The sequence below is a fragment of the Macaca nemestrina genome, chromosome 15 (genome assembly GCF_043159975.1).
Source record: "Macaca nemestrina isolate mMacNem1 chromosome 15, mMacNem.hap1, whole genome shotgun sequence".
Taxonomy (NCBI): Eukaryota; Metazoa; Chordata; class Mammalia; order Primates; family Cercopithecidae; genus Macaca; species Macaca nemestrina.
The window spans coordinates 8,441,345-8,451,653 of NC_092139.1; the positions used below are offsets into that span (position 1 = coordinate 8,441,345).

The 10,309-nt window shown below is 48.8% G+C and overlaps 1 protein-coding gene across 1 annotated transcript; it reads right to left on the reverse strand.

Annotated features, from left to right (window-relative positions):
• Positions 1-1,852: 1,852 nt before the first annotated feature.
• Positions 1,853-7,922, reverse strand: LOC105470632 (family with sequence similarity 210 member B). Its single transcript, XM_011722799.2, has 3 exons — positions 7,704-7,922; positions 3,589-3,764; positions 1,853-2,753 (listed from the first exon to the last, which is right to left on the reverse strand). Exons 1-3 carry the CDS (start codon positions 7,887-7,889, stop codon positions 2,537-2,539), a joined length of 579 nt encoding a protein of 192 aa, XP_011721101.2. The 5' UTR covers positions 7,890-7,922; the 3' UTR covers positions 1,853-2,536.
• Between the last annotated feature and the right edge of the window lie 2,387 nt (positions 7,923-10,309).

Consider the following 10,309-nt stretch of genomic DNA (forward strand, 5'->3'; position numbering starts at 1 on the left):
GACTTGGGATGTTTCCGCAGACAATCCCACACAAGCAAAGAAAAAGCTCATTGGAGTAGCACATTAATACACTGGTCACAGTGCCACTTCATCAACAACCATGGCTTACCAGAAGGAATATTAAAAAGTTCATAAAGATGTTTCACAGAATTTAAGCTGCTCAGTTTGTCAGATAAATTAGAGAAACAATGGCTTTCATTTTTAAAATAGATCAGTTTTATTCTGCTAGTTCCATAAAAATGTAAACACAAGTGTTCTGTACATCTTGCTGGTGAATTCACATAATGCTTAGTTCCCTGATCCTTTGACCTCCTCGTCCTCAGTTATTTTCTGTTTGGACCACCGGCCACAGGAGTGGAGTGGGGTTGGGGCTTAGGAGAGAGCCATGTGGCTTTTTGGTATGACTTGTTTTATTGCTTGCCCTCTCAGCACACTCCTGTTACTCCTAACACAAAGTTTGAGATTTAAGCCCTTAAACCTGTAGGTTTCATCATCAGCTTTTTCATTTTTTTTTTGCATAGGCATTACTAGGGACGTAAATGGGAGACTAGTATAGAAAGTGGTGAGGAGCCGAAGCCAACAAATTGCTTTAAACACAAGGTGAAAATGCTCTGTTCTGTCCACACAAAGAATCATCTAATACTGGTGTGAGGCATCTCACTTAGCTGTGGAGAAGTCCTTGGAATTAGATCTCAGAAAGACAGTTCTAGCTTTAAGACAGTAAAACCTTTTGGCAGTGGGCTAATTGCCTTAAAGGAAAGAAGAGTTCTATTTGAAAGACCTTGCAGGTGGAGAAACTGTCCTACAAAGATTCTTGGAGATGTTAGTGGAGATAACTGACATGGGTAGGTGTGGGCCAACCAGGAACTGTCAACAGCCTGATCTCAGCAAAACCAGGACAGCCAGTTAATAGTTCCTTCAGTTCTCTGATGGTCACAAATGTAATTTTATTTAGCCTTGTGGAAGTTCTGCAACAAATGTAATTTTAAAGGAATTGAGAGCCAGAAAGATAAATGCAACTCCTTCAACTACGTGACAGGGCAGACTGGTTAATCTGGGTTCCCGGAATGTGGAGCAAGTGCCCTGTATCAAGAGAACGGCCCAGGGGGAACGTGCATGATGCCGAACCCCACAGGACAGAATTACTTCAATCGCCTGTTCCTGACTACTGTAAGGAGGAAGTCTCAGTGTCTCAGTTTGGATCTATGCTTGGATTTCTTTCTTTTGGAGACAGAGTCTCCCTCTGTCGCCTAGGCTGGAATGCAGTGGTGTGATCTTGGCTCACTGCAACCTCTACCTCCTGGGTTCAAGCAATTCTGCCTCAGCCTCCCCAGTAGCTGGGACTACAGGCGTGTGCCACCATGCCCGACTAACTTTTGTATTTATAGTAGAGACGGGGTTTCACCATGTTGGTCAGGCTGGTCTCGAACTCCTGGCCTCAAGTGACCCGCCTGCCTCCACCTCCCAAAGTGCTGGGATTACAGGCATAAACCACCGCCTCTATGCTTGAATTTCTACTCTTAGCTAATCTCTCTAACACACATGCCCTTCATTGGGTAAAGCTGGCTCAGCAGACTAATTACACCTGCCGTGTAATACAAGCCCCTCTCTGACTTGTATTATCTCATAGTTGCCTTCCATTTGTGACAAGTGCCACGAATATTCCTTTTTAGGAAGTGATACAAAATGTTTTTTTTTTCTTGAACAGGATTTTTAACTCAATGAGACAGTGTAAACATGACAATTCTGGAATGTCTGAAGTTTGAGATAAAGATTGTCTAAGGAAAGCTAAGATTGTCTTAGCTGTTTATGTGTGGTATCCAAATTGCTCTGGAACGTGGGCATCAGGAACCATGGTTTACCTAAACAGAGGCAAATGACGCTGACCTACTTTAATGAAATCTCAGAAAAACCATCTGGAATCAGCCCCATCATGTCCAGATTGGAAGGTGTTTGGGGATCAATGAAACATACCAGAAATACTCTTCTTCCCCCCAAAACAAACGTCATGAATGTCAAAGTATTGATGCTAATTTAGATTGTGATTACGTATTAAGTTTTGCTTCATTAACCGTAGCACTGGCCGCTGTTTTGCAGAACGCTGCATATTAAACTGTAGGCAGCTGACAACAAATATCAGCGGAAGGGGGTATTTAAAAGCCAGTTAAATCAATCATTGCTTTTTAGGAAACTGAGCCAAGATGAACCCCCTGGAGCTTTTACAGACAGACCCTCGCCAAAATCTCCCACAAGGAACGTTTGTAGGCTATTTTGTTTTGAGATGTTAACCCATCTGTGATGTCTTGCTGACATTTTAGATTATACATACAAGCCCTATAATGAATAGCATTCACAAAATGTATGAGGCAAAAAATTAAAATTGTTCAAAAGCCTGATTTTTGCTGGCAAAGTTTATCCATGAGAACATAGCAATTAGCCCCCTGCCTCTCCAAAAGAAACCCTACAACCCTAAAACCAATCCAAACTGTGTAATTTAGAAGAAATAGGTTTGCAGTGTGTACGACTGAAGAGTTCATTAAGGTTTTGCAGCTGGAGGTTTAAAAAACCCCACTTTTCGAAAATATCTGACAATCAAGGGCACAGAGACTAGCGTCATGCTGATTCTCACTGGCGCAAACAGCTTGTGGATTGCATAGGCCACCACAAAGGTACTTGTGCCTGCTGCCATTTTTGACTGTACCAGGGACTCTTTAAATCCGAGTTTCAGCAGGACTGCAGACATGTCCACACCACTAGGGGGGAAGAAGCAAAGAAAACAATTGTTACAGCAAAGGATTAAACGAAGAAATTGGTTTGATTATAAGATTTACAGTATTTTTAAAAATGTAATGAAGTAGCTGAATGAATAAAAGTCTTAGCGTCCAGGTGCAGTGGCTCAGGCCTGTAATCCTAGCACTTTGGGAGGCTGAGATGGGAGGATCACTTGAGCTCAGGAGTTCAAGACCAGTCTGGGCAACATAGCAAGACCCCTGTCTCAACAACAACAACAAAAAACATAAAATCAGCCTGGCGTGGTGGCTCATGCCTGTAATCCCAGCACTTTGGGTGGCCGGGGGGGCGTGGATCATGAGATCAAAAGATTGAGACCATCCTGGCCAATATGGTGAAACCCTGGCTCTACTAAAAAGACAAAAATCAGCTGGGCTTGGTGGTGTGCGACTGTAGTTCCAGCTACTTGGGAGGCTGAGGCAGGAGAATCACTCGACCCCGGGAGGCGGAGCTTGCAGTGAGCTAAGATAGATAGCGCCACTGCATTCCAGCCTGGCAACAGAGCGAGACTCCGTCTCAGAAAACAACAACAAGAACAACAACAAAAAACCCATAAAATCAGCTGGGTGCAGTGGTGCATGCCTGTAGTCTCAGCTACTTGGGAGGCTGAGGTGGGAGGATCACTTGAGTCCAGGGAGGTCGAGACTGCAGTGACCTGTGATCGTGCCACTGCACTCCAGCCTGGGCAGCAGAGTGAGACCCTGTCTTTAAAAAAAAGTCTCAGCAAACACGTTCTTATTCACATAGAATCTTACATGACGGTAAAAAACAAATATTAATTAGTGTCAAAAATCTTACCTTGACACAACCATGTAAAATATGCCCAAGGAGATTAATGAGATTCCAATGTGCAGTGACACGCCGACAGTGCCATACTCTTGAAAAATCTTTTTCAGTTGCTGTGACTTGCTTTGCTTTTTCTCCTCTGTGCAACTGACGCTGCTGCCTGTTGTCTCTGTGGCCTGGCTGGGATCCTGTGTACAAATCAGAGAAGAGGTGATGCTTTAGGGCAGGCATGGGCAGTCATTACTGGGTTTTATACGCGCATGCAATGTTATACTCTTTCCTGCTGGATGAGAGATCAGTTACCCCTTTCCTTTTTTTTTTTTGAGATGGAGTCTCGCTCTGTCGTCCAGGCTGGAGTGCAGTGGTGCAACTGCGGCTCACTGCAACCTCCACCTCCCTGGTTCAAGGGATTCTTTTGCCTCAGCTTCCCAAGTAGCTGGGATTACAGGCGCACACCACCACACCCAGCTAATTTTTTGTATTTTTAGTAGAGATGGGGTTTCACGGTGTTAGCCAGGTTGGTCTTGATCTCCTGACCTCGTGATCCACCCACCTCAGCCTCCCAAAGTGCTGGGATTACAGGCGTGGATCAGTTACCCCTTTCTTACTCAGTGAGCCGAGTTTGAGCCAACTTAGTCACCAAGTGCAACGCAAGCCTGGAACTAGGTATGGCTGGCAGAATGATGGCTCCAAAGATGTCCCAATCCCAGGATCGGTGAATATGTCACCTTACATGGCAGAAGGACTTTGCAGATGTGATTAAGGGTCTTGAGATAGGGAGATAATCCCGGATTACCTGGGCTACATTATTACCAATGTCATCACAAGGGTCCTTATAAGAGAAAAGAGGTAGGCAGGAAACTCAGTGTCGGGGAGGGGGTTGTGAGGACAGAAGCAGAGTGAGAGATCCGAAGATGTGCTGCTACTGGAGCTGCTTATGGAGGCAAGGGCCATGAGCCAAGGAATGCAAGCGGCTTGAAGCTAGAAAAGGCAGCACATGGATTCGAGCCTCCAGAAGGACCCAGCTCTGCTGAGACCTTGACTTTAGTGCATTAAGACTCATTGTGGACTTCTGGCCTCCAGAACTGTAAGATAATAAATGTGGATTGTTTTAAGCCACCAGGTGTGTGCTCATCTGTCACAGCAGCAATAGTAACTAAAACACCAGGGCTCACAAGCTTGGGGACAATGATCCTTTAACAAGCATTTTCTCTGAGCCAGGCGGTCCTCCGACACTTTCTCCTTCCATCCTCACGCCAACCTTCAGAGGTAGATACTACTGCTTTTCCCACTTTACAAAGGAGCAACACAGGCTTGGTGAGGTGAGGTCACCGGCCTGAAGTCACCAAGATTAGAGCCCAGCCCTCCAAGTCCACAGCCTGCACATGTGACAACCATGTTATATGCCACCAAAAAAGGACGGCGTGCACAAAATTAATGCAGCAAAAGTGATGGCAGATGTACTCCTACGATCAAGATTTACACCTGACATCTGAAACACACAAAATGGGGGTGATTCTTGCACAGTACTCTACCAGGACTTGTACAGAAATCACGGATTGCATGGGACATCTGTTAACAGTTATTGAGCACCCACCAAGCCTGGAATGTGTGGGAGAAACAAAAATCCCAACACCACCCGGATTAGGGGAGGGAAAAAACCGCTTCTCAGTAAGAGAGCACTTTAATCAAAAGACTTCTCTAAGGACAGTCCTGAGGCTGGTCCCGGCAGGTGACGAGCACCTGGCTGTAAGTCAGCTCTTGTTATGGGCTCTGCAGCTGGCCCACTTTTACCCTGTTATTTTTAGAGGCATAAGATGTTTTAGAACATTGGAGGAAAACCCTCAGTGTCCTGATGACAGGTCCTTTCTGCTGAGCCAGGAGCTGAGCTTACACTTCAAAGGTGTCATTTCATAAAGCCCTCACTGCCTCATGACCCGGGAAACTTTGTCGCTCCTGTTTTGGCAGATGGATGACTGAGGCTCAGAAGGGAGGGATGGCTAACTGGCAGCATGGACTGGTGACTGGGCTGGTGACCACCAGGCCTCAGCCTCTGTGGTACTCAGCAGGCTCCCCTTTCCTGTCCTGCCAGAATGACCATTCTCAAAGGAAGGCACTTTTCCAGAACGTCCAGGCTCTGGAGGGGAGGAGGGAAGATGTCATCAGCCCCTTTCATTGGCCAGCTTATGTGACCTCCCGTTTCCTCCAAGCCTTCTGACTAGCCCTGCCACCCCCGGCCAGGATGGCTGTGGAGAGCATCGGTTCTCCCTGATAAACAAGCCCTCACCCTCCTCCAGCTGCTGAGGGAGGCTGCAGAGGGGGGAGCAGCCAGGCGGTGGGGACTGATAGGAGGCCACCTACAGCCCCTCGCAGGGCCAAACACCCATGCCCTTGATACCTGGCCCCACTCTGTCCATTCAGTGGACCGAGCGCAGCTGTCTCTGAGAGGGCCCTTTTCTTTGTGGTCTTTATTTTGGCAAAAGGCCTTTTGGCCAAAAAATAAAAATAAAAAGGCAGCGAGGATTCCAACTATAGAATGAGCAGCATCTACTGCAAGACTGTGGTAGGGGCAAGACATTCGGACACAGGGACAATCTCGGGTTAGCTGGCACCACGGCTGGTTTCTGACATTCTAGAGAACACCCGGTTACTGGACAATTTTCTTCCTTTTGTTTTGGTAAAAATACCCGTCTGTAAGCACTGTGAACCACGCATTTTCTTCCTAATCTTTGGGGAGACTAAAGAAGCTAAAAGAAAAGAATTTATGAGGGTGTGACTTGCAGGCAATGGAAAATTTTTAGACATTCATTTCTTCATGAAACACTGCCTTAAGTACCCGGGATGTGTTAGGCACTGTACTGACTGCACAGGACGACGTGACACATCTTCTGTCTGGCCATTCCAGATGAGTGCAGAGAAGACCCACAGCCATGGGGTGGAAGGAGGCCCAGTGGAGGCATCGGAGGCCTCACAGGTGGTTAGAGAGGGCTTCCTAGAGGCAGGAACAGCTGGGCTGGGCCCTGAACAATCACCAGGAGGTGGCACGGTGTGTGCAGAAGGTGCCCCTCTGGAGAGGATCCCCAAGACCTGTGTGCCACCTGTCGGACTGGAGAAGGCAAGGAAGGAAGCCGATGTGGGCAGGAGGCCTGGTGAAAGCCTGGGTCCAATCCCCATCCGCTCCTCACTGAAAAGCTAGGGAATGCTCAGGAGATGCTCGCTGGGCCGGCGGCACTACGCTGAGGCCCGCACCAGCTCATGGAGTTGTCTTCCAAACTCTTGCTGGGAAGGCGCTATTTTTGGCCCTCTAAAAGGTCAGAAAACAAGCTCAAAAGCCTTCAGGGCTCGGTCTGAGGTCACCCGGTGGTCAATGGAGGGCCCTGTCTGCACCCAGGCAAACAAAGAGGCTCCAGACTGCGAGGCCGGACGCGCTCCGGGCTAGACGCCGGCTCCGCGCGTATGGGTTTGCCATTCCTGGACCGCCAGGCTTCATTATTTACTACTATTTTTACTGAAAAAGACCCACTTGGAAGAAAGTGATAGATTTCTTGAAAGGAAAGCTGCTATGACTGCTCTGAATGAAAATCAGTTTTCACTTAGCACCCATGGAAGGTGACAGAAATGAAACATAACAAACAGCACTGTGGGTTCCTTGGCCGCGGCTTCCCTGGGGACGCCTGCTTTTCGAGTTAGATCAAAAGGGAGGAGCTGCGAGCGTCGGGAGGTGTTCAAAACACAGCGAGACTCAGCCAGACCCAGCCAGAAGGCCTGGACAACAACCCCGCGGGCAACGTGAGGAAGTTCAGACCAAGTCCAGGCCCATCTGCAACTCCGTCGGCTGCGCCCCAGCCTGGCTGAGGCTCTGCAGACCCGGGGCTCGGCCGAAGACTGAGCGACCTTGCGTAGAGCGCCATACCTTCCCGAGCCTCAGTTTCTCTGGCTGTCAACTAGGAGGAATGCTTCCTTGGCTTGTAGGGATTTGGGGTTTCGGGGACCCTGGAAGGGCTCGGTCTCGGGCAGCTACAAGTGCAAAGGCGTCCTTGGCGGAGGCGGCCGGCCCCGGGCGCGGCCCTGCGGACGTCTGGGGACCTGGACATCCCCCGGGATCAGGGTCGGGGTGGGGTGCTTACCTGGCGGCCGCGGCAGTCCCCGCGCGCCGTGCGGAGCAGCCGGGCGTATGGCCTGGGCGGCAGCAGGGCCAGGGCCAGGGGCGGCGGGGCGCAGGGGGCAGTGGAGCCCAGGAGCCAGGTGGCGCGAGGCCGGACCCGGGCGCCCACCCTGCCTGCCGGGCCCAGTAACGCCAGCAACCCGGCCATGGCGCGCAGCTAGGCGCGGCACCGGAGCCGCTGACTGGGGGCGGGTGGGCGGAGCTGACCCGGCGAGGGCCCTCCCCGGCCCCGCCCGCCAGGGGCGCCGCGGCGAGCGCGGTGGGCGGGGCTGGAGAGGCGTGTGCACATTCCCTTGGCTCACCCTCTAGCTCCCCTCCTCGGGAGAGGGAGTCTCCTCCGCCCCGCCTCCTCTCCGCTCACCAGGCCCGCCCCTTTGGGGGCGGGTGCAGGTCTTCGCAGGGTCTTGGGCTTTCTAACTGCGGAGTGTAGTTCGCGGGTTTCCTTATTCTGCGGGCACAAAGGTGGGCATAGGGCCGTGGCTTATGAGCTTTCCTCCCTGCAGAAATGCGTAAAACCTGAAAAAGATTATAGATATGTTTACGTGTTAGCTCCAAAGAAGAAAATAAATATGAGAATTGACATTAGTACATGTTTAATGAAAAGTTCTGTAAATGACCCTCATAGATTGTTGGCGTGAATGTAAAGCGAAAGATGGTGTGGCAGTTTCTTAAAAAGTTAGACATACACTAACCATATAACCCAGCAACTCCACTCCTCGGTAGCTTCTCAAGAGAAACAAGGGCTCGACACTCAAAGACTAAAATGTGAAGACACCAACGTTTGTAGAGAGCTTATAAATATTAGTCAATAATTAGGAATGTCCATAAACTGGGACACACTGTGGCACAAGCCTTCAATGGAACGCTTTGCAGCAATGAAAAGGAACGGACTACTGATACATGCATAACATAAATGAATCTCAAAGCTCTTATGCCAACTGAAAAACTCTAGGCACAAAAGTCACGCATTGGAGGATTCCACCTACACGAAGTGCCCAGAATAGGCAAAATCACAGAGACCTAAAAGATCCGTGGTGGCCTAGGGCTGGGAGTGGGAAATGAGATTGACTGCCAAGGAGCGGGAGGAACGTCTTGCGGGTGAGGGAAGGATCCTAAACCCAGATTGTGGGGATGGTGGCAGCTGTGCAACTAAAACTCGTGGGTCAGTACACTTAAAATGGATGAATTTTATGCTATGTAAATTATACTTCAATAAAGATGTTCCGGCTGGGCGGAGGGGCTCATATAATCCAAGACCGTTGGGAGGCTGAGGTGGGAGGATCACTTGAGCTCAGGAGTTCAAGACCGGCCTGAGCAACATAGCGAAACCCCGTCACTACAAAAATAAAAATAAATTAGCCGGGTGTGGTGGCACGCACCTGTAGTCCCAACTACTCGGGAGGCTGACGCAGAATTGCTTGAGCCCAGGAGGTCCAGGTTTCAGGGAGTCACGATTATGCTACTAAACTCCAGCCTGGGCGACAAAGCGAGACCCTGTCTCTCTAGAAAAAGAAAAAGAATTAGATTTTACAAAAGATGTAACATTCTGTTAGTCAACTGCAATTCAACTCAACCAAGCTCTTACACAGGCAAAGAAATGATATGAAACATATGTGCATTTAAAAATGTTTATTACATAAGATGGAGTTATAGCTGTGAAAATAACAGGGTCTGTTGGAGGGAGGTCCCAAAGTGCCCCTGGATGAGAGTGCTTCTGTTTAAGTGCCTGCAAGAAGTTGGGGAAGAGTGCTTACAGGTGCAGATTGTCTGTCAGGTTGGCCCTATCAGTCCAGCTGTGTGATTTGGAACTAGTGACTCAACCTCTCTGAGCCTTGGTCTTTTCATGTGTAAAATGAAGATGATAATAGTTTTCCCCCATGGGATTGTTGAGATAATTCTTTGACACAGTTCTTGGAAAGGGCTTTGCTCAGTGCCTGGTGCACAGAGAGGGCACACACGTTAGCTGTGATGTTGTAGAAACAGCTTGCCTGAAGCCCCTCTGTCAGCCGGTGACAGTGCCACCTCCAGATGGCATCTGATCTCAAGTTCCTCACTGTTCCCATCATTTTCTTTTTCTTTTTAGACAGAGTCTTGCTCTGTTGCCCAGGCTAAAGTGCAGTCTTGGCTCACTGCAAGCTCCGCCTCCCGGGTTCACGCCAGTCTCCTGCCTCAGCCTCCCGAGTAACTGGGACTACAGGCACTCGCCACCACACCTGGCTAATTTTTTGTATTTTTAGTAGAGACGGTGTTTTACCATGTTAGCCAGGATGGTCTCGATCTCCTGACCTCATGATCCGCCTGCCTCAGCCTCCCAAAGTGCCCACGATTTTCTTGTCACCAGGCCTTCTTCATTCATTTAAGTTACCTGCCTGGGTTTAAAGGGCAGTTGAGTTTGTGATTCATGCTCTACGCTTATTAGAGAAGAGAAAAAGATAATTTTGTTTTTCCCTTTAAATTTGACGGTAAATATAATACTGTAATTATAGACTTTAGGTTATTTTTTTCTTCTAAATGTGAAGAAACTTTTCCTCTTAACAAAATGTATTGGAGCTGCTGTCTGCCTGAACT

Excerpts from the sequence above, each read along its gene's own strand:
- LOC105470632 (XM_011722799.2), bottom strand. The coding sequence starts at position 7,889 with ATGGCCGGGTTGCTGGCGTTACTGGGCCCGGCAGGCAGGGTGGGCGCC. Across the intron at positions 3,765-7,703 it reads GGGACTGCCGCGGCCGCCAG|GATCCCAGCCAGGCCACAGA; the intron begins GTAAGCACCCCA and ends ATTTGTACACAG. Across the intron at positions 2,754-3,588 it reads TTTTACATGGTTGTGTCAAG|TGGTGTGGACATGTCTGCAG; the intron begins GTAAGATTTTTG and ends CTTCCCCCCTAG.